The following is a 24695-nucleotide window of genomic DNA, read 5'->3' as shown; positions in this document are numbered from 1 at the left end:
GTTCAGTTTGCAGTTAGGAAGGCAAATGCAATGTTCGCATTCATTTTGAGACGGCTAATATGCAAGATCAGGGATGCACTGCTAAGTTTTGTCAGATTGCATTTGGAATTTTGTGAGCTGTCTTGGGCCATATACCTAAGGACGGACATCCTGGCATTGGTGGGGTTTCAAAGGAATGATCCTACAATGAAGGGCTTGTCATATGATGAGTGGTTGAGGACTCTGGCTCTTTACTTGATGGAGTTTAAAAGGATGAGTGAGGATCTGATTGAAACTTGAAGGACTGCTGAGAGGCCTTAATATAATGAATGTGGAGATGTTTCCCTCGTATGGGAGACTAGGACCTTAGAATATAGCCTCAGATTGAAGAGATGATCCTGCAGAATTGAGATGAGGAGGAATGTGAAGCTCATTGCAATAAAAGGCTATCACTGAGCCAAGTCACTGAACATATTTAAGACAGAAATAGATAGGTTAACGAGATGAAAGGGATCAAAGGTTATAAAGAGAAGGCAGGAGAATAGAGTTGAGAAATATATCAGCCATGCTTGAATAGCAGAACATACTCAATGGTACAAAGGGTTAATTCTGCTTCTCTATCTAATGGTCTTCTGTTGTACTTGTGCTGTTCTTGTGAACTTTAACCTTTGGCTTTTACATTCCCAGGAAGGATTGTATGCCATACTTCACCAAAACCCTTCTAAAAGTCCAGAAAAATAACTTGAACTACATTGCCATAAAACTTAAATGCTAAAACCATATGCATTAGAAATGAGGACCATATTTAATGTAAAGCAGTAACAATTCTGGGCCCCTGCTATTCGCAGAGTTAATAATCAGCATTGTTAACATTACTGCATGCAAAATCCATTCTGATGAGCAGGTAGCTCATAAGTTGGTTTGACCTCTGCATTTCAAATACTGGAGATGAGTTATTGATGCATGACAATCCTCATGCTCCTTCTTGGAAGTCTATCCAGTTTAGCCTGATTGAGTATAGAAGTTGTTACATAATGCTAGACTTTTAGCATCTGCAGTAATGTGCATTTGTTTTCATATCAAAAGGAGTTTTGGCAGAGATGGCTCAAATCATGAAGTATTTGGATACAGTATATGAAAAGAAACCTGTTTTTCCCCTCAGTGGCTGAAGGTAATTTTGTGTGATTGGCGAAAGAACCATTTTTATGCAACAAGTGATTTTGAAAGCAGTGATAATGATTTAATTATAACTCTCAAAGAGAGTTGGATATATATTTGAAAGAGTAAAATGTACTTATATGGGGAAAGAACAGGACAGTGCGACCAATTGGATAGCTCTGCAAAAGAACTGGCAGTGAATTGATCGGCCAAATTGCTTTCTTCTGTGATGAATTGCTTCAAGACTAGTTTATCAATAATTTTGCTGTTTCTACACTAAAATGATTTATTTTTTATGTCTTCTGTTATGATCACAGGGATCACAGAGAATAAGGTGACTGTTCAAATCTTTGACTTGTGCTGTATGCTGATAAAATGCAGTGCTGGTAAAACAGTAATGTGAAATGATCCAATTAAATCTTGTTCATACTCAATCAAAACAAGGAAATCAAATTAACTATGGATTATTGAGGCATTTATTTTCAGAAGTTTCAATTTCTATTTTCATGTAAATATCTTTGAAATGTAAATGTAATTTTCATGTAAATATGAAAATATTGAAGCTGCACAAAATATAATTCTGAAAGGTACTTACATAGATATCTTTAATACAATGAAAAGTTTGAAGTCCTCTTTTTGATTATAATATTCTTTGAATTCAATATTACCTTGAGTGGCAGCACCTCTTTGTTGATAGCAAAGAAAGAAGCCATAGCTTGAGTCCAGGATAACAAACCAGCGACATTCCCACAGACTTTCTTAGCATGTTCAAATGTATAATCTTCCATCATGAAATATGGCTGGAGAAGTTCTACTGTTTCATCATTGATGGTGTCCTTTGGAAACTGCTGCAGAGCCTGGAGAAAGCCAGTGCCACTCAACAACTAGAATAAAGGAGTGACAAAAGTTCATTAGACCATAAGAACATAAGAAATAGGAACAGGTGTAGGCAATTCAAGCCTGCTCCACCATTCAACACAAAGTTACTGATCTAATATTCCTCATTTCCACTTTCCTGCCCTTTGCCTCAATCCTTGATTTCCCCTACTGATCAAGAATCTATCAATCTTAGCCTTAAATACAAACTCCTTAGCTCCTTAGCTCTGTGTGGCAAGGAGTTTCAAAGACTGACAACCATGTGAGAGAAGAAATTCCTCCTCATCTCAATCTTAAATTGTCACCTAGCCTCCTCCTTTAGAGACCACAATTTCCCTTCCCACATGGTTAAAGATGCCCTCCAACACATCTCGTCCACATCCCGCACCTCCACCCTCAGACCCCACCCCTCCAACCGTAACAAGGACAGAACGCCCCTGGTGCTCACCTTCCACCCTACTAACCTTCGCAGTAACCAAATCATCCACCAACATTTCCGCCACCTTCAAACGGACCCCACCACCAGGGATATATTTCCCTCCCCACCCCTTTCCGCAAAGACCGTTCCCTCCGTGACTACTTGGTCAGGTCCACGCCCCCCTACAGCCCACCCTCCCATCCTGGCACCTTCCCCCGTCACCGCAGGAATTGCAAAACCTGTGCCCACACCTCCTCCCTCACCTCCATCCAAGACCGTAAAGGAGCCTTCCACATCCATCAAAGTTTTTCCTGCACATCCACCAATATCATTTATTGTATCCATTGCTCCCGATGCGGTGTCCTCTACATTGGGGAGACTGGACGCCTCCTAGCAGAGCGCTTTAGGGAACATCTCTGGGACACCCACACCAATCAACCACACCGCCCTGTAGCCCAACATTTCAACTCCCCCTCCCACTCTGCCGAGGACATGGAGGTCCTGGGCCTCCTTCACCGCCGCTCCCTCACCACCTGGAGGACGCCTGGAGGAAGAACGCCTCATCTTCCACCTCGGAACACTTCAACCCAGGGCATCAATGTGGACTTCACCAGTTTCCTCATTTCCCCTTCCCCCACCTCACCCCAGTTCCAAACTTCCAGCTCAGCACTGTCCCCATGACGTGTCCTACCTGCCTATCTTCTTTTCCACCTATCCACTCCACCCTCCTCCCTGACCTATCAGTTTCATCCCCTCCCCCACTCACCTATTGTACTCTGTGCTACTTTCTCCCCACCCCCACCCTCCTCTCACTTATCTCTCCACCTTTCAGGTTCTCTGCCTGTATTCCTGATGAAGGGCTTTTGCCCAAAACGTCGATTTTACTGCTGCTCGGATGCTGCCTGAACTGCTGGGCTTTTCCAACACCACTCTAATCTAGACTCTGGTTTCCAGCATTTGCAGTCATTGTTTTTACCCCTTGTTAAAATTCAGATTGAGTCATTGATGGAAAGTTATTGCTTACACAGTCAACAGCACCATTGTCATTGTCTCATGTGGCAACTCTATGGTAGCAGGTGAAGTAGATTCAGTATAGTTTAGTAACTTCTATGCTCCTAAGTTGTTCTATGCATTCAAATTGAGTGTACAACAAAAGACAAAAACAATACATTTCTTATCATTTCTGAAAATAAATTATAAAGTTGAAGTTATAATTACAGTAGCACTTCGACATACGATCGACCCCGTTCACGAACAAATCGGTTTACGAACAGGATTGTACGTAAAATTTTGCTTCAACATACGTACGAAATTCAAGGTACGAACGAAGGTACGGACGCAAAAAGCCTGTGTGTGACCATGTGGTTTCATTTTTCTGCTTTGCTACGTGCTTATTGAACGCAAAAGCTCTTGGGCCCTGCGTGATCTCATTCAGTTCGTCTTTGGCGCGTGCGCTGTGAACAGTGTTCGTTGCTACGTCCAAGCATTCTTACGCTATCCAAACAATGGGAAAAATTGATTCAGTTCACAAACTTTTTGGTTCGCGAACTGGGTCCCGGAATGGATTAAGTTCGTAAGTCGAGGCACTACTTGTATTTCAGATTAGCAAAGAGTCCGTGATTTTTCATAAAGTGATCATAGGTTTACATCTTCCTATGTTCTTATAATGGATGATCAAGCCAAGCTATTATGGAGCAGTCACTAGCAGCAGAATTGTTCTTTGCTAGTCATGCAAAATAAACTCATAACAAAATTGGCTGCTGTTCTATTCAGGGTTTTATCTTTATTTTCATGAAAGTCTATAGAAATATCCACGCCACTCTGTTTTATGATACTAAAGTCTACCTTCTCTGAATTCAAAACCTTTCATTTGATTCCATTGTCCTTTTTCATGACCACCTTAAACCTTACTGAGTTATGATCATTATCACCAAGATGCTGTCCCACTAACATTCTGACCACCAGTTTTGTTCCCTAAATTAGGTCCAGCATTGCCTTGGCTCTTGTCAGATTTTTGATATGCTGGCTTAAAAAGCTTTGTTGGATACACTTTGAGAGTTCTGCTCCCTCTAATCCTTTCACATTTTGCTTATCCCAATGATGAAGATTGATTAGCTTATTTGGTTGATTGGCTGGCTTATGGTACTAACAGCACAGGTTCAATTCCTACACCAGCTGAGGTTAACATAAGCTTCCACCTCTTTACTTTAACCCTCACTTGAGACATGGTAATCCTCAGGTTAAACTCACAGCCAGTCATTTCTCTCTCATTAGAGAGTGGCCTTCTGCCATTATGATGACTTTATCTTTAACTCAACTAATATTAGGAAAGTTGAAATCCCCGACTATTTCTTATTATTTTCATACTTCTCTGATGTATCTTCCTTTCTACCTCTTACTGACTGTTTGGGAGTGTCATGCAGTGGGATGAGCAGTCAAAAAGCAGTGGTATCTGGAAATGCTGGAAATGTACAGCTCATGTCATCTCCTGTGCATAGATCAACATCTGGTAGTAATCACAGAAGAATTGAACTTTGACTGTAAGGCCTTCCAATTATTGAAGTCCCCTTGTTAGCCAATGGGAGACCTGTCAACCACAGGCATGCAGTCAGCCTGGGAGAGTGTTACTCTAGCACAAAGGTTCTTTCAGCCTGATAGGCTGTAACAGTTGGAAACATGATGGACTGGTTGATTCTCTTGAATGGGTTACTGTTATGATTTTTATATAGTAATGTACAGCTGCATGGGAGATGTCACACAGATTATCACTAATATCCTGGAATGTGTCTGATATGTTGGAATTCAGGACAACTATGACCTTACAAACCACTGATATCAGATGTCCATGATTTAATATGAGCTATCCTCAACAGCCATCATGTCACAGAGAGTCATTGAGTTCTTTTTTGACAGGCAAAATGATTGGATACAGTAGTGTTTGGACTGCAAGGATTCAAGAAGGAAACTCACCATCCTTGTCAAGGACAATTAAAGGATGGGCAGTAAATTCTGGCCCAGCCAGCAATGCCCACATCCCATGAGTACATAAAAAGGGAAGATCCAAGAGGCAACTGCCTGTCTTAGTGATATTTGTCTACATGTCTAGGAAGTTGACTGAAAACCATCCTGAGCATTCTATACATTCTCCTTTTGAGAACTAACCACTATTAGAACAAAGAACAAAAAAACTATACAGCACAAGAACAGGCCCTTTGGCCTACCAAACTGCACCAACACATGCTGCTCGTCTAAACTAAAAACCTTTTGCCTCCATGCAGTCTGTAACTCTCTAATCCCTGCCTATTCATGGATTTGTAAGATGCTTCTTGAATGTTGCTATTTTATTCATCTCCACCACGTTCCCGGCAGCACATTCAAGGCATTATCCATTCTCTGTGTTAAAAACTTGCCTGTCCTTTAAACTTTCCCATTTTTACCTTAAACTAATGTCCCCTAATAATTGATATTTCTACCCTAGGAAAAAAAAGGACCACACCGCACGCTATGCCACTCCCACGTCGATCTCCGCCACCACATTAATCTCCGCCCCCACATTACTCTCCACCCCCAAGTTACTCTCTGCCCCCACGTTAATCTTCGCCCCACATTATCCCCGCCACCACGTTACTCTCCGCCCCCACGTTATCCCTGCCACCACGTTACTCTCCGCCCCCACGTTATCCCTGCCACCACGTTAATCTCCACCCCCCCGTTATCCCTGCCACCACGTTAATCTCCGCCACCACATTACTCTCCGCCCCCAGGTTATCCCTGCCACCACATTAATCTCCGCCCCCACATTATCCCCGCCACCACGTTAATCTACACCCCCCCATTACTCTCCACCCCCACGTTATCCCTGCCACCACGTTACTCTCCGCCCCCACGTTATCCCTGCCACCACGTTAATCTCCACCACCACATTACTCTCCGCCCCCAGGTTATCCCTGCCACCACGTTAATCTCCACCACCACGTTACTCTCCGCCCCCACGTTATCCCTGCCACCACGTTAATCTCCACCACCACATTACTCTCCGCCCCCAGGTTATCCCTGCCACCACATTAATCTCCATCCCCACATTATCCCCGCCACCACGTTAATCTCCACCCCCCCGTTACTCTACACCCCCACGTTATCCCTGCCACCACGTTAATCTCCGCCACCACATTAATCTCCGCCCCCACGTTATTCCTGCCACCACGTTAATCTCTGCCACCACGTTAATCTCCACCCCCATGTTGATCTCTGCCCCCCCGACCAACTCCGCCCTCACTCCCAGCTCCAGCCCCACATCAGGTCCTAGGTCCTAGGTCCTAGCTCCCAGCCCTGCCGTATTTTCACCATCCCTCCAGACCTCCCCTTCTCTGAGGATGAATGATCAGTCCTCAGCAGAGGCCTCATCCTCATTCCCCTACGCTCCCGGATCAATGAGTTCGACACGCGGCGAGACATCGAGCATTTCTTCCGCCGCCTTCACCTCCGCACCTACCTCTTCAACCAGGACTCCCGCCCACCCTCTGACGACCCCTTCTCCTGCCTCCAACACACCCCATCCACCTGGACACCCCACACTGGCCTCTTACCTGCCTTTGATCTCTTCATATCCAACTGCCGCCGCGACATTGACCGCCTCAACCTGTCCACCTCTCTCACCCACTCCAACCTCTCACCCTCACAACGTGCAGCCCTCCACTCCCTCCACTCCAACCCCAACCTCACCATAAAACTGGCAGACAAGGGAGGCGCAGTGATAGTTTGGCGCACCGATCTTTACACCGCTGAAGCTAGACACCAACTCGCGGACAACTCCTCCTACTGCCCCCTTGACTATGACCCCACCTCCCACCACCAAACCATCATCTCCCAGACCATCAATAACCTCATCACCTCAGGGGATCTCCCATCCACTGCCTCCAACCTCATAGTCCCACAACCCCTCACCGCCCGTTTCTATCTCCTGCCCAAAATCCACAAACCTGACTGCCCCGGCTGACCCATTGTCTCAGCCTGCTCCTGCCCCACCGAACTCATCTCTGCATACCTCAACATGGTCCTGTCCCCCTTAGTCCAAGAACTCCCCACCTACATTCGGGACACCACACACGCCCTCCACCTCCTCCATGATTTTCGCTTCCCCGGCCCCCAACGCCTTACCTTCACGATGGACATCCAGTCCCTATACACTTCCATCCCCCATCATGAAGGCCTCAAAGTCTACCACTTCTTCCTCCCCCACTGACCCAACCAGTACCCTTCCACTGACACCCTCCTTCGACCGACTGAACTGGTCCTCACTCTTAACAACTTCTCCTTCCAATCCTCCCACTTCCTCCAAACCAAAGGAGTAGCCATGGGCACCCACATGGGCACCAGCTATGCCTGCCTCTTTGTCGGATATGTGGAACAATCCATCTTCCGCAGCTACACTGGCACCACCCTCCAACTTTTCCTCCACTACATCAATGATTGTATTGGTGCTACCTCGTGCTCCCCTGAGGAGGTTGAACAGTTCATCCACTTTACTAACACCTTCCACCCCGACCTCAAATTTACCTGGACCATCTCAGACTCCTCCCTCCCCTTCCTCGACCTCTCCATTTCTATCTCGAACTCAACACAGACATTTACTACAAACCGACCGAGTCCCACAGCTACCTAGATTACACCTCCTCCCACCCTGCCCCCTGTAAAAATGCCATCCCATATTCCCAATTCCTTCACCTTCGCTGCATCTGCTCCCAGGAGGACCAATTCCACTACCGAACAATCCAGATGGCCTCCTTCTTCAAAGACCGCAATTTCCCCTCCGATGTGGTCGACGATGATCTCCACCACATCTCCTCCACTTCCTGCACCTCTGCCTTTGAACCCCGCCCCTCCAACTGCCACCAGGACAGAACCACACTAGTCCTCACCTTCCACCCCACTAACCTCCGGATACATTGTATCATCCTCCGTCATTTCCGCCACCTCCAACAGACCCCACCACCAGGGATATATTTCCCTCCCCACCCCAATCAGCGTTCCGGAGAGACCACTCCCTCCGCGACTCCCTCATCAGGTCCACACCTCCCACCAACCCAACCTCCACTCCCAGCACCTTCCCCTGCAACTGCAAGAAGTGTAAAACTTGCGCCCACACCTCCCCCCTCATCTCCCTCCAAGGCCCCAAAGGATCCTTCCATATCCATCGCAAATTCACCTGCACCTCCACACACATCAGTTACTGTATCCGGTGCACCCGATGTGGTCTCCTCTACATTGGGGAGACAGGCCGCCTACTTGCGGAATGTTTCAGGGAACACCTCTGGGACACCCGCACCAACCAACCCAACCGCCCCATGGTTGAGCACTTTAACTCGCCCTCTCATTCTGCCAAGGACATGCAGGTCCTTGGCCTCCTCCATCACCAGACCCTGACCACATGACACCTGGAGGAAGAGCGCTTCATCTTCCGCCTAGGAGCCCTCCAACCACAAGGGATGAATGTAGACTTCTCCAGCTTCCACATTTCCCCTCCCCCCACCTTATCTCAGTCCCAATCCCCGGATTCAGCACTGCCCTCTTGATCTGCAAACTTCTTCCCGACCTTTCCGCCCCCATCCCCTGTAAGGCCTATCACCCTCATCTCCTTCCACCTATCGTATTCCCAGTGCCCCTCCCCTAAATTCCCTCCCCCCTACCTTTTATCTCAGCCCACTTAGCACACCAGCCGCATTCCTGAAAAAGGGCTTATGCCCGAAACGTCGATTCTCCTGCTCCTCGGATGCTGTCTGGCCTGTTGTGTTTTTCCAGCACCATATTTTTCAAAAAATGTTTGTGGCTCTGTATTCCATCCCTGCAAACTTCTATCAGATTACCCCTCATGCTGCGATGTTCAAGTGAAACAAATCATGTTTGTCCAATCTTTCCTCATAGCTAATTCCCTACTTAGGCAACAGCCTGTGTCTGTACCTTCTTCAAAGCTTCCACATCCTTCTGCAAGCGTGATGACCAGAACTATACACAATATTCTAAATGTGGCCGAAATAAAGTTCTATACAGTTGCAACATGACTTGCCAATTTTTATACTACACATCCCAATCAATTGTGCCATATGCCTTCTTCACCACTATATCCGCTTATGTTGCCACTTCCAGGACTGCGGACCAGCACACCTAGATCTTTCTACATGCTGATGCTACTAAGGATTCTGCCAGTTACTGTACACTTCCCTTCTGCATTATATCTCCCCATATGAACCACCTCACACTTGTCTGGATTTACTTGCATCTGCCATTTCTGTGCCCAAGTCTACATCCTGCTGTATCCTCTGGCAATCATCCTCACTGTCTGCAACTCCTCGATTTTTGTATTATCGTAAATTTACAAATCAAGCCCGCTACATTCTCCTCCAAATCATTGACATATATTACAAATAGCAGGTATCCTAGCACCTTCCCTGAGGAACACCACTGGTCACAGATTTCCAGTCACAAAAACACCCTTCCATGCAACTCTCTGTCAGCTACGACTAAGTCAGTTCTGTATCCAACTTACCAGCTCATTGTGGATCCTGTATGACTTCATCTTTTGTATCACTTTACCATAAGGGATCTTGTCAAAGATTTTGCTAAAGTCCAACTAGACAACACCAATCAATCTGCCCTCATCAATCATCTTTGTCACTGCCTCAAAACACTCAATAAAGTTTATGAGACACAATCTTCCCTGAACAAAGCCATGCTACCTACTGCAAATATGTCCATATTTGTTCCAAATGTGACTAAATCCTATTCCTAAAATTCTTCTGCAATAATTTTCCTACCACATATGTAAGGCTCATTGGCCAGTAATTTTCTGGATTATCCCTGCTGGCCTTCTTAAATGAAAGAACAGCTTTGGCTATTCTCCAGTCCTCCAGGACCTCTCCTGTGACTAAAGAGGATACAAATATACCATACAAAGCCCCAACATTTTCCTCACTTGCCTCCCTCAGCACTCTAGGATAGATCCCATCAGGTCCTGGGACTTGACAACCTTAATATTTTTCAAATTACCCAACACCTCCTTCCTTTTATATTGACATGCCCTTGAATATTAGCTTGTTTTTCCCAAGACTCACCACCGACCATGTCATTCACCTTTGTGAATATCATTGCAAATATTCATTCAGGATCTCACCCACTTCTTTTGACTCCACCCATAAATTCCCACCTTTGTTCTTGAGTGGGCCTACCCTTTTCCTAGCTACCTTTTTGCTCCTTATATATGTATTAAGTACTTTGAGATTGTCCTTAATCTTGTTTGCCAAAGATGTTTCATGGCTCCTTTTAGATCTCCTAATTCCTTGTTTGAGTTCTTGGGCTCTGTCTGTCTTCCGTTTCTAAACCTTATGAATGCCTCCTTTTCCTTTCTCTCAATTTCTCTTTCTGGCTCAGTGTTAGCACTGCTGCCTCACAGCGCCAGAGACCCAAATTCAATTCCCGCCTCAGGCGACTCTCTGTGTGGAGTTTGCACATTCTCCCTGTGTCTGCGTGGGTTTCCTCCCACAATCCCAAAATGTGCAGGTTAGGTGAATTGGCCATGCTAAATTGCCCGTGGTGTTAGTTGAAGAGCTAAATGTAGGGGAATGGGTCTGTGTGGGTTGCGCATCGGCGGGTTGGTGTGGACTTGTTGGGCCGAAGGGCCTGTTTCCATACTGTAAGTAATCTAATCTAATCAAATCTAAATCCAAGGTTCCATAAATCTTGCCATCCTTGTCCTTCATTTTCGCAGGAACATGCCAGCTCAGCTGAACTCTACCTAACTGGCCTTTAAAAGATTCCCATATGCCAGATTTGGATTTACTCCCAACGAGCTACCCCCATTCGACATTCCCCAATGCCTGCTAATATTGTGGTAGTTAGCCTTCCCCCAATTGAATACTTTCACTCTAGGATAACTCTTGTCCTTATCCGTAAGTAACTTAAAACTGAGAGAATTATGGTCACTGTTCCCGCAATGCTCCCCATTGAACCTTCAAACATCTGGCCAGGCTCAATCCTTAATACCAGGTTTCATATGGTCCCTTCCCCCTGAAGCTCTTCAATCACATCCTGAAATCAGCGAGTCCTTTCCCAACTTGGACTATTTCCATATTGTTTCAAAAAACCATCCTAGACACACTTAACAAATTTATCCTTATCTAGGCCCCTGACACTAACTGAGACCCAGTTAATAAAGGGAAAGTGAAAATCAACCATCTTAACAATCTTGCTGTTTTTACATTTGTCCATAATCTGTCTAATTTGCAACAGCAACAGTATGTGATGGGTGGCAGTTATAGGAAAGTCTCAGATACAGTCATATAGATGGGTTAACTCCAGGAAAGGTAAGAGAGGTAGGCACCTAGGGCAGCAGTCTTTTGTGGATATACCCATTTCAAACAGATATGCTGTTTTGGAAAATGTAGGGGGTGATGGATTCTCAGGGGAACGTAGCACGAATAGCCAAGTTTCTGGTATTGAGACTGGTTCTATTGCAACAAGGGGTACCAAGAGATCAATTGTGTTAGGGGATTCTGTAGTCCAAGGTACGGACAGACGTTTCTGTGGCCAGCAGTGAAAAAGCAGAATGGTGTGTTGCTTCCCTGGTGCCAGAATCAAGGATGTCTCAGAGAGGGTGCAGAATGTTCTCACGGGGGAGAGGGGCCAGCAAGAGGTCATTATCCGCATTGGAAACAGGATATAGGAAGGGAAGAGGTTGAGATGCTGAAGGGAGATTACAGAGAGTTAGGCAGAAATTTAAAAAGGAGGCCCTCAAGGGTAATAATATCTGGATTACTCCAAATGCTACGAGCTAGTAAGGGCAGGAACAGAAGGATAGAGCAGATGAATGCATGGCTGAGGAGCTGGTGTATAGGAGAAGGATTCACATTTTTGGATCATTGGAATCTCTTTTGGGGTAGAAGTGATCTGTACAAGAAGGACGGATTGCACCGAATAAATTAAACTGCATTTATTTCAATGCAAGGGGCCTAACAGGGAAGGCAGATGAACTCAGGGCATGGTTAAGAACATGGGACTGGGATATCATAGCAATTATAGAAACATGGCTCAGGGATGGGCAGGACTGGCAGCTTAATGTTCCAGGATACAAATGCTACAGGAAGGATAGAAAGGGAGGCAAGGGAGAAGGGGGAGTAGCATTTTTGATAAGGGATAGCATTACAGTTGTGCTGAGGGAGGATATTCCTGGAAATACATCCAGGGAAGTTATTTGGGTGGAACTGAGAAATATGAAAGGGATAATCACTTTATTGGGATTGTATTATAGATCCCCTAATACTCAGAGGGAAATTGAGAAACAAACTTGGAAGGAGATCTCAGCTATCTGTAAGCATAATAGGGTGGTTATGGTAACTTTCCAAACATCGACTGGGACTGCCATAGTGTTAAAGGTTTAGATGGAGAGGAATTTGTTAAGTGCAAATGAAACACTTTTCTGATTCAGTATGTGGATGTACCTACTAGAGAAGGTGCAATACTTGACCCACTCTTGGGAAATAAGGCAGGTGACTGAGGTGTCAGTGGGGGAGCAGTCTGGGGCCAGCGATCATAATTCTATTTGTTTTAAAATAGTGATGGAAAAGGATAGACCAGATCTAAAAGTTGAAGTTCTAAATTGGAGAAGGGACAATTTTGACGGTACGAGGCAAGAACTTTCAAAAGCTGATTGGGGGCAGATGTTTGCAGGTAAAGGGACGGCTGAAAAATGGGAAGCCTTCAGAAATGAGATAACGAGAATCCAGAAAAAGTATATTCCTGTCAGGGTGAAAGGAAAAGCTGGTAGGTATAGGGAATGCTGGATGACTAAAGAAATTGAGGGTTTGGTTAAGAAAAAGAAGGAAGCATAGGTCAGGTATACCCAGGATAGATCGAGTGAATCCTGAGAAGAGTATAAAGGAAGTAGGAGTATACCTAAGAGGGAAATCAGGAGGGCAAAAAAGGGACATGAGATAGCTTTGGCAAATAGAATTAAGGAGAATCCAAAGGGATTTTACAAATACATTAAGGACAAAAGGGTAACTAGGGAGAGAATAGGGCTTCTCAAAGGGCAGCAAGGCAGCCTTTGTGTGGAACCGCAGAAAATGGGGGAGATACTAAACGAGTATTTTACATCAGTATTTATTGTGGAAAAGGATATGGAAGAAATAGACTGTAGGGAAATAGATGGTGACATCTTGCAAAATGTCCAGATTACAGAGGAGGAAGTGCTGGATGTCTTAAAATGGGTAAAGGTGGATAAATCCCCAGGACCTGATCAGGTGTACCCGAGAACTTTGTGGGAAGCTAGAGAAGTGATTGATGGGCCTCTTGCTGAGATATTTGTATCATAGATAGTTACAGGTGAGGTGCTGGAAGACTGGAGGTTGGCAAACGTGATGCCACTGTTTAAGAAGAGCAATAAAGACAAGTCAGGGAACTATAGACCAGTGAGCCTGACCTTGGTGATGGGCAAGTTGATGGAGGGAATCCTGAGGGACATGTATTTGGAAAGGCAAGGACTGATTAGGGATAGTCAACATGACTTTGGGTGTGGGAAATCATGACTCACAAACTTGATTGAGTTTTTAGAAGAAGTAACAAAGAGGATTGATGAGGGCAGAGCAGTAGATGTGGTCTATGTGGACTTTAGTAAGGCGTTCGACAAGGGAGACTGATTAGCAAGGTTAGATCTCACGGAATACAGGGAGAACTAGCCATTTGGATACAGAACTGGCTCAAAGGTAGAAGACAGAGGGTGGTGGTGGAGGGTTGTTTTTCAGACTGGAGGCCTGTGACCAGTGGAGTGCCACAAGGATCAGTGCTGGGTCCTCTACTTTTTGTCATTTACATAAATGATTTGGATGCAAGCATAAGAGGTACAGTTAGTAAGTTTGCTGATGACACCAAAATTGGAGGTGTTGTGGACAGCGAAGAGGGTTACCTCAGATTATAATTGGATCTGGACCAGATGGGCCAATGGGCTGAGAAGTGGCAGATGGAGTTTAATTCAGATAAATGCGAGGTGCTGCATTTTGGGAAAGCAAATCTTAGTAGGACTTATACACTTAATGGGAGTGTTGCTGAACAAAGAGACCTTCGAGTGCAGGTTCATAGCTCCTTGAAAGTGGAGTCGCAGGTAGATAGGATAATGAAGAAGGCGTTTGGTACATTTTCCTTTATTGTCAGAGTATTGAGTACAGGAGTTGGGTGGTCATGTTGCGGCTGTACAGGACATTGGTTAGGTCACTGTTGGAATATTGCGTGCAATTCTGGTCTCCTTCCTATCAGAAAGATGTTGTGAAACTTGAAAGGGTTCAGAAAAGATTTACAAGATTGGTGCCAGGGTTGGAGGATTTAAGCTGTAGGGAGAGGCTGAACAGGCTGGGGCTGTTTACCCTGAAGCGTCGGAGGCTGAGAGGTGACCTTATAGAGGTTTACAAGATTATGAGGAGCATGGATAGGATAAATAGACAAAGTCTTTTCCCTGGGATCGGGGAGTCTAGAACTAGAGGGCATAGGTTTAGGGTGAGGGGGAAAGATATAAAAGAGACTATGGGGCAACTTTTTCACACACAGGATGGTACGTGTATGGAATGAGCTGCCAGAGGAAGTGGTGGAGGCTGGTACAATTGTAACATTTAAGAGGAATTTGGGTGGGTATATGAATAGGAAGGGTTTGGAGGGATATGGGCCGGGTGCTGGCAGGTTGGACTAGATTGTGTTGGGATACCTGGTCGGCTTGGACGGGATGGACCGAAGAGTCTGTTTCAATGCTGTACATCTCTATGATTCTATAAATGCTTCCTGTCACTGCTGGCTTTTGTGAGGCTGCTGTACAATCCCATCAAAATGATTGCATCTTTCCTATTCCTGGGCTCTACCCAAATGGCCTTACTGATGAGCCCTCCAAGATGTCCTCACTCAGAACAATTATGATATTCTCCCTCATAATTTGCACAACTTCCCTCCTCATTTACATCCCACTCTACTTTGCCTGAAACTTCAAAATCCCAGAACATTAAGTTGCTAATCTTGTTCCTGTCTCAATCATGTCTCTGTGAGAGTTACAAAATCATAGTTTTATCTATTAATCCAATCTAAGTTCATCTGCCTTAGCTTTCATGCTCTTTGCATTAAAACAAATGTTTTAGACTGCCAGTCCCTGCTGTGTTTAGTAGCCTCCCCCTCTTCCTCGTAGCTTTAGTGCCCTGAGTCTCAGACTCCTCCTCAGTCATTTTACTTGCTGACCTATTGCTCTGATTCCTGCGCTCCCTGCCACACAAATTTAAACTCTCCTGGGTGGCAATAGCAAATTTCCCTGCCAGGATTGGTGAGCCACCAATTTAGGTGCAACCTATATTTCTTGTACAGGTGCCATCTGTCCCAGAAGACATTCCAATGATCCACATATCTGACAGCCTCTCTCTTGCTCCAGCTCTTTCACCATATATTTAACTGTATTATCACCCGATTCCTAGTCACTGGCATGTGGTACAGGAAGTGATCCCGAGATATCAATCCTACAGTTCTTGTCTTTCAACCTCCTACCTAGCTCCCTGAACTCCCTGTGGTGGACCTCATTTCTCTATCTGCCTACCAATATAGACCACTGCCTCTGGATGCTCATCCCTTCCCCTCATAATCTTCAGAATATCCTGTATCATCTCAGAGACAACCAAGGAACCAAAACACCATCCTAGAGTTTTGCTCAAAATGATATTTTTTATGATTTCAAAAATATATGTTATTCATAAAAATCTCTCTTTCTATACATAGTAACTAAAGCAGTCCGATTCTGTTCAGTAGCATATGAAGAAACAAACAAACATTGGAGTTTGATTCCACCCAGCAAACAAACCCAAGACATTTCTTACTTGTACAAGATTATATTAACATATATTTGAGGCACCAGAAGGGGCCAATAACTGAATGGACCCCCATTTGACTTCAGCAGAATGATCTCAGTGAATCTTTCTCCACTGCACCTTGGCGGCAGCTGCCCCAAGCTTTAGGATGTCCCTCAGCACGTAGTCCTGGACCATGGAATGTGCCAGTCTGCAACACTCAGTCAGGGTCAACTCTTTACTCTGGAAAGGCAAAGTGAGGACTGCAGATGCTGGAAACCAGACTCTAGATTAGAGTGGTGCTGGAAAAGCACAGCAGGTCCGGCAGCATCCAAGGAGCAGGAAAATCGACAACTCGGGCAAAAGCCCTTCATCAGGAATCTAATCTAGACTTTCCTTACTCTGGAAAACCTAACAAGTTTCGGGCAGGCCAAAGAGTATCTTTCAACCAGGTGATGGTCTTCCAGGCGCAGTCAATGTTTGTTTCAGTATGCATCCCAGGGAACAGACTGTATAGTCTGCATCATGGAACTGCTCAGCATGAATTTCGACAAGAACCTTGCTTCTCTCTCCCGACTTCCTTCGCACAGGCACATTCCAGAAGGATATGTCTAATAAATCTCTATCCCTCTGCAGCCACATTGAGGGCAGTGTGTGGTGGGGCAGAGAGTCTGGGCATACAGGAAGGATCTCACCAACAGCCCAGCAATCCCTTGGTGTTTATTTGGAAAGTTCCGGTGATGAAGCGTTCTATAGCAGGGTAGCAGTGCAGCTTGTAGGCTCCTTGGGGCCCAAAGCTCATCTACTCCAGCTCTTTGTGGGTAAAAACGAGGACTGCAGATGCTGGAAACCTGAGTCTGGATCAGAGTGGTGCTGGAAAAGCACAGCAGGTCAGGCAGCACCAAGGAGCAAGAAAATTGACGTTTCGGGCAAAAGCCATTCATCAGGTGTAAAGGCAGGGAGTCTGCAGGATGGACTCCCTGCCTCTATTCCTGATGAAGGGCTTTTGCCCGAAATGTCGATTTTCATGCTCCTTGGATGCTGCCTGACCTGCTGTGCTTTTCCAGCACCACTCTGATCCAGACTCCAGCTCTGTACCTTTTTATCTTTCGTTGATTTTTCTTAATGGTTCCATTTATTATCTTACACTTTTTTAACCTTCTTCAGCAGTAGGTGTCTTGTCCCAGCCCAAGCCCAGAGAAATGGAGGCTTCCAGCTCAGCAAGACACTCCCAGCCTGCCCTGGTGTTCTCCCATTGTAGCAGCCCCATCCCAAGGGAGGGTGGCTCCAGGCCTGGCGTGGTGTTCTATTGTAGCAACCCTATCCCAGCCTGGCGTGGTGTTCTCCCATTGTAGCAGCCCCATCCTGCAGGGGCAGGTACCAGCCTGGTGTGTTCTCCTGTTGTAGCAGCCCCATCCTAGGGGAGGTGGGGGGGGTCCCAGCCTGGCGTGGTGTTCTTCCATTGGAGAAGCTCCATCCTGGGGAAGGGGACAGTCCTGGCCTGGTGCGATGCTCTCCCATTGTAGCAGCCACATTGCAGAGGCAGGGGGGTCCCGGTTCGGTATAGTGTTCTCCCTTTGTAGCAGCCCCATCCTGGTGATGCGGGTCCCGGCCTGGCATGGTGTTCTCCTATTGTAGCAGCCCCATCCTGGAGGGAAGAGCAGTGTCCTGGCCTGGCGTGGTGTTCTCCCATTATAGCAGCTCCATCCCGGGGGAGGGTGGGTCCCAGCCTGACATGGTGCTCTCCCGTTGTAGCAGTCACATCCTGGAGGGATGGGTCCCTGACTGGTGAGTTCTCCCGTCGTGGAAGTTTCATTCTTTTCTATGGACTGGAGTGTCTTTTAGAATTAGTACAGTGTGGAAACAGGCCAATTGGCTCAACAATCCACACCAACCCTCCGAAGAGTATCGCACCCAGACCAATTCGCCTGCACTGGCTACTCTACATTTACCCTAACTAATACACCTAGCCTACACTTCCCGAGACACTTATGGGCAATTTAGCATGACCAATCCACCTAATGTGCACATCTTTGGATTATGGGAAGAAACCAGAGCACCAGGAGGAAACCCACACAGACATGGGGAGAATGTGCAAACTCCACACACACAGTCACCCGAGGCTGAAATTGAACCCAGGTCCCTGGCGCTGTGAGACAATGCTAACCACTGAGCCACCATGCCCCCCATGAGTCAGCTCATCCAGAGATAACACTGGTCCAGCCTCTCACACATACTGTTGACTAAGACATTTGTGACAGATGACAGGAATGACTGAGAGGCCGCGCTGTCTGTAGGCTTTGTGTTATACAGACTGGCATAAAAGGATTTGCTGATCCTCAGGATGTCAGACGGCATTCTTTCACCCACCTTCTTCACAATCACCCTGACTGTAATGTGGACTCCCTGGCCTGGGGTAAGGATACTAGCAAAGTCCATAGCCTTGATTAGCTGGTCATTGAATTGTGTTTGGCTGAAGCTAGCATAAAGATCCACCAATTTCACTCAGCTCAACTGATGACTCTCCAAGTTCTGCTTGTAATCACAATCCAGTTATGATAGCAAGATCGTCTGACAATGAAGGTTCTCAGTTTAGATTCGTCTGAAATACTCAGTATCGCTCCAGTTACTACTTAGCCTATAAATCTGGTTTCTGAGCAGCTAAGCCTATGTCAGCGATCCCCTTCTCAGTCTTGGTGAGTGAGCCAATGCCTCCCAGAATCTTCTTTGGTTGCTTTTCACAGTGCCTTCTGTAGGCAAAGTGCTATTTTTCTAAAGTCAATGTTTGCATAGAGAAATCATTATTTTCACTGGGATATGCATTGTTTAAGAGTGGCAAATATTTAATATTTCAATATGAGTGCATTTATCAGCTCAACATCTTTGTTGACTAAATTTTCTACCATGAAATGGACATGGTAGATAGACATTTTTATTCTGAATCCAATATAGATAAAATATATAAATAATCATGTTGGTAACTGGATAAATCATTTCAAGATATATTGTTACCAGTGGACTACAGTGAAACAGTACACTCCTCCAATCCTGGTCGTAATAGTATTTGTGGTTCCCCTGCCAAAACCTTACAGCATAATAATAAATTGTTTAACCTTCAAAGACTCGCTCCAGGATGGTTTGAGACAGGGTCTTTCAGGGTCCATGGTGACTGCATCCATTTTTTTTTGGAAGAGAACGAGCACACAGTCAAGAATCCTCATAATCAGGTGAGGTGGTTTGGCTAACTTCCTCACAGTGGAAATGTCAGCAGGTTTTATTGTCTGGAAAGAAAAACAAAAATTGTCAATGTGATCTTAATAAATACAGACAATTACAGGCATTACATGATTAAACGGTTGACTACCTGCTTTTGTGTTATCATCAAATTTATTTCCCATACATTCAGTCCCTGTATCCAAATCATTGATGTAAATTGTAAATAGTTCAAACCCTAGTACTGGTAGCTGTGGCACAAAATTAGTTGCAGGTTACCAACCCAAAAAGGATCCATGTTCTCCACTTTCCTTATCTTGTGGTCTGACTATTTGTCAATCTGTTATTATGTTGACCCTGCACCGTGAACTTTCATTTTACATTGGAACGTTTAACAAGGCACATAACAAATGGCTCTTGGAAACCCAAGTAACAAAGGTCTATATGTTTGGCTTTGTTAATATTGCTTTATACTGCCTCAAAAATTCCAATAAATTCTCAAGCGTTATTTCCCTTTCACAAAACTATTCCCATAGAATCCTCACAGTATGAAAAGAGGCCATTCAGCCCATCGAGTCTGCACTGACCCTCCAAAGAGCATCTCACCCAGATCCAACCCATCACTGTAACCTTGCATTTAGCATAGCTAATCCACTTCCCCTGCACCTGTTTGGAGTGTGAGTGGTAACTGGAGCAGCCAGCGGAAACCCACACAGACACAGGGAGTACATACATACACCACACAGACAGTCATCCAAGATTGAAATTGAACCTTGATCCCTGGCACTGTGAGGCAGCACAATGTTGTGTGATTGTGCTAAGATTTTCTAACTGCCTTGTTACTTTCTGCTTAATAAACAATTTGAGCATTTCCCTATGACAGATGTTAAGCTAACAGACTTGTAATTTCCTACTTTCTAACACGCTCTTTCTTAAATAGAGGTGTAACATTCGCTACTTTCCAATCTGATGGAACATTCTGGCAACAGAAGGAATATTGGAAAATTAAAACCAATGCATCTATTATTGTAATAATCAGTTCTTTTAAAATCTTAGGATGAAGTCTGTCAAGAGCTGGGGACTTATAGAGTCATAGAGCATGGAAACTAACCCTTTGGTCCAACCAATCCATGCCGAACACAATCCCACCTGCCCCTCAATCCCTCAAACGAATAGGAGAATCGACGTTTCGGGCATAAGCCCTTTTTCAGGAATGAGGAGGGTGTGCCAAGCGGGCTGAGATAAAAGGTGTGGAGGAGGGACTTGGGGGAGGGGCGTTGGGAATGCAATAAGCGGAAGGAGGTTAAGGTGAGGGTGATAGGCCGGAGAAGGGTTGGGGGCGGAGAGATCGGGAAGAAAATTGCAGGTCAAGAAGGCAGTGCTGAGTCTGAGGGTTGGAACTGAGAAAAGATGGGGGTAGGGGAAATGAGGAAACTGGAGAAATCTGCATTCATCCCTTGTGGTTGGAGGGTTCCTAGGCGGAAGATGAGGCGCTCTTCTCCAGGCGTCGTGTGGCCAGGGTCTGGCGATGGAGGAGGCCAAGGGCCTGCATGTCCTTGGCGGAGTGGGAGGGGGAGTTAAAGTGTTCAGCCACGGGGCAGTTGGGTTGGTTGGTCCGGGTGTCCCAGAGGTGTTCTCTGAAATGTTCCGCAAGTAGGTGGCCTGTCTCCCCAATGTATAGGAGGCTACATTGGGTGCAGCAGATGCAGTAAATGATGTGTGTGGAGGTGCAGGTGAATTTCTTACAGATATGGAAGGATCATTTGGGGCCTTGGAGGGAAGTGAGGGGGGTGTGTGTGGGCGCAAGTTTTGCATTTCTTGTGGTTGCAGGGGAAGGTGCCGGGAGTGGAGGTTGGGTTGGTGGGGTGTGTGGATCTGACGAGGGAGTCGCGGAGGGAGTGGTCTTTCCGGAACGCTGATAGGGGTGGGGAGGGAAATATATCCTTGGTGGTGGGGTCCGTTTAGAGGTGGCAGAAATGACGAAGGATGATATAATGTATCTGGAAGTTGGTGGGGTGGTAGGTGAGGACCAGTGGGGTTCTGTCCTGGTGGCGATTGGAGGGGCGGGGTTCAAGGGCAGAGGAGCGGGAAGTGGAGGAGATGCGGTGGAGAGCATCATCAATCACGTCTGAGGGGAAATTACGGTCTTTGAAGAACGAGGCCATCTGGGTTGTTTTGTATTGGAATTGGTCCTCCTGGGAGCAGATGCGGCGGATGCGAAGGAATTGGGAATATGGGATGGCATTTTTACAGAGGGCATGGTGGGAGGAGGTGTGATCTAGGTAGCTGTGGGACTCAGAGGTGCCTCCAATTAGAAGTGACATTTACACTTTATATATTATACATTTACATATTGTGTCAAACTCTAGGTGGATGAATTACATCGAAGTCTCTTGCGAAACATCAGACTAGACTTAAGATTCAGTACACATTCCTATTTAGCTACTTAGACCTAAGTATTGAACTTAGAACTTGGAAAATTGATTAGTTCCTTTATATCCCGTTGGGCAGAACTTTTCTCGTGATATCAGTTACTACTTTCAGAAACTAAGTGAATTTTACAACATAAAATGCCCAGTCTGTGAGTGTGCAAATTCAATCCTGAATTTCTGAATGGAATCAGGTAATTATCTGAATTGAAATATGGCAAAAAATGCAGAGGTACACAAAACCAAGGGGGAGAGGAGGATAAATAATGAGTTTCGTGGAGCTTCTCAACCCGGAAACAATGGTTCAATGGCTTCCTTTACAGTAACTATTCTATGATTAAATAAGATAGCTCCTGAAATCACACTTGTATCAATTAGCCAAAATACTCACATTCAGAGCAGCCTCTGCAGCTTCTAATGCTGGCTTTGCTGCGATTAATTTGCCCTCTGCAATATTTTTGTCTGCTTCAATTTCTTCCACAATTTTTTGGGCCTTATTTTTCACGATCAGGACTTCATTCTTAACTATCTCTGCTGCTTGTGCACTAATTGTCACCTCCCCAAGTACCTGCAAAATAGCATCGTGAACAAATGCAAGATACTAAAAGCAAAGAATGGCGGGTGTCAGAAATCTGAAATAAAGCTGAAAAGTTTGGAATTACTTATCATTTGTGATGAAATACTGTGGCATCATTTGTGGAGAGAAAAATAGCCTTAATATTATAAATCATGGACCTTCTAAATCCATCTTATTATTGCCATCACACTTGAGTGCAATAAATCTATTTATTTATCCAAGTCATTGATATGGACTGTGAATAGTTAAGGTCCTGGAATTGATTTGTGTGGCATTCCACAAGTTAAAAACCTGAAAATGAGCCACTTACCCTGTTCCTCTGTTTCCTGTTATTTATTCAGTACTCTATTCTTGCTAAATAAAAGCCATTTCATTATGTGGCATTGTCATTGACTATCTTTTGGGAATCAAAAACACTGGATGCTCTTTAATAACATCTTCATTGTGCTCAAAGAAATTTCTGACAAATGAGTTTCCTTTCAGAAAAGCAAGTGGACTCTGCTTATATTTTTTATTTAAATGTCTGCTACGATCATCTAAGTCGGCAGTTCCTGCATATCAGAAGCAATGTTAACAGAAGCAACAACAGAAATAACCTCATTTTTGTATTTATGCGTCTTTCCTTTCTTTAATTTTATTGTCACACTTCTTCAAAGGTTGCTGATAAATTGCATACCAATGACAGCAATTACAAAAAAATCAGATCTGGAAATTCTCCTGGAAGTATTTAAGCAGAAAACACATTAAAAATGTACAATGTCAATGCAGCCAATTATTTGCCTCAATTTGTAAAAATATTTTAATTTGGTTTTCAGGCCTCCATTTTGCCAGAGCGGTGAGGAGAGAAGGAGAGGTGAAGCGAGGGCTGCCGGGAAGGGTGAGTTTTCCCACATTAAAAAGGACTGACCTCAGGAGACGGGCCTCCATTTGCTGAGAGGTGCGAGGGAGGAGCGAAGGACTTCTGGGAAGTCATATATCTGTATGGTTGCGTTACCAGAAACACTACTCCGGTAGTGTCTCCCACCCATACTCCTCTAACTAAAAAAACAAAGGACCTGTGTGCCAGATTGTTTTTTATTCCTTATTTTTTCATGTCTCTTTGGGAATTTAGAATGGTGGGAATGGAGGTGAGGGCAGTTGAATGTTCCTCCTGCAGAATGTGGGAGGTAAGGGTCACCACTGCTGACTCCCTCTGCGGGAAGTGCACCCAACTCCAGCTCCTTGAAAACCACGTTAGGGAACTGGAGCTAGAGCTGGATGAACTTTGGATCATTCAGGAGGCAGAGGGAGTTATTGAGAGGAGTTACAGGGAGGTAGTCACTCCTCAGGTACAAGAAAAAGGCAAATGGGTTACAGTCAGGGGACAGAAAGGGAACCGGCTGGCAATGCAGGGGTCCCCTGTGGCCATTCCCCCCAACAATAAGTATACCATTTTGGATACTGTTGGGGGGGACGACTTACCAGAGGAAAGCAGTGAGGTACAGGGCTCTGGCACAGAGTCTGTCTCTGCTGCTCAGAAGGGAAGGGGGAAGAGGAGCAGAGCAGTAGTCATTGGGGACTCCATAGTTAGAGGCACAGATAGGAGGTTCTGCGGGGTCGAGAGAGACTCGCGGTTGGTGTGTTGCCTTGAAGGTGCCAGGGTTCATGATGTCTCTGATCATGTTTTTGGGATCCTTAAGGGGGAGGGGGAGCAGCCCCAAGTCATGGTCCACATAGGTACCAACAACAAGAGAGATGGGGATTTAAGGCAGAAATTCAGGAAGCTTAGAGCTAGGACGAACAGAGTTGTTGTCTCTGGTTTGTTGCCCATGCCACGTGCTAGTGAGGCAAGGAATAAGGAGAAAGAGGAGTTGAACATGTGGCAACAGGGATGGTGCAGTAGGGAGGATTTTGGATTATTGGATAATTGGGGGTCTTTCTGGGGTAGGTGGGACCTCTACAAGCAGGATGGTCTTCTTCTGAAGCAGAGGGGTACCAATATCCTGGGGGGGGATATTCGCTAAGGCAATTGGGGTGGGTTTAAACTAATCCAACAGAGGGATGGGAACCAAAATTGTAGTTCAAGTATAGAGAAGGCTGAGAACAGGGAGGTCCAAAATCAAGTTACAGGGATGTAAGATGGCACCGGCAAGCAAGAAGTTGGTTTGAAGTGTGTCTACTTCAACACCAGGACCATCTGAAATAAGGTG

The 24695-nt window shown here is 45.3% G+C and overlaps 1 protein-coding gene across 1 annotated transcript in view; it reads right to left on the bottom strand.

The window, feature by feature from the left end:
• LOC140453945 (dynein axonemal heavy chain 8-like) overlaps nt 1–24695 on the bottom strand; it is a 1117430-nt gene that overhangs the window by 182678 nt on the left and 910057 nt on the right. Inside the window, exons 68-70 of the mRNA XM_072548819.1 lie at nt 22321–22497; nt 19401–19568; nt 1806–2021 (exon numbers count right to left, since the gene is read on the bottom strand). Coding sequence (XP_072404920.1) covers nt 1806–2021; nt 19401–19568; nt 22321–22497 — 561 coding nt within the window. The remainder of the gene's footprint in view (nt 1–1805; nt 2022–19400; nt 19569–22320; nt 22498–24695) is intronic.

The sequence above is a fragment of the Chiloscyllium punctatum genome, chromosome 3, assembly GCF_047496795.1.
Source record: "Chiloscyllium punctatum isolate Juve2018m chromosome 3, sChiPun1.3, whole genome shotgun sequence".
NCBI classification, from domain to species: domain Eukaryota; kingdom Metazoa; phylum Chordata; class Chondrichthyes; order Orectolobiformes; family Hemiscylliidae; genus Chiloscyllium; species Chiloscyllium punctatum.
This window is presented reverse-complemented; position numbering and strand designations above follow the sequence as displayed.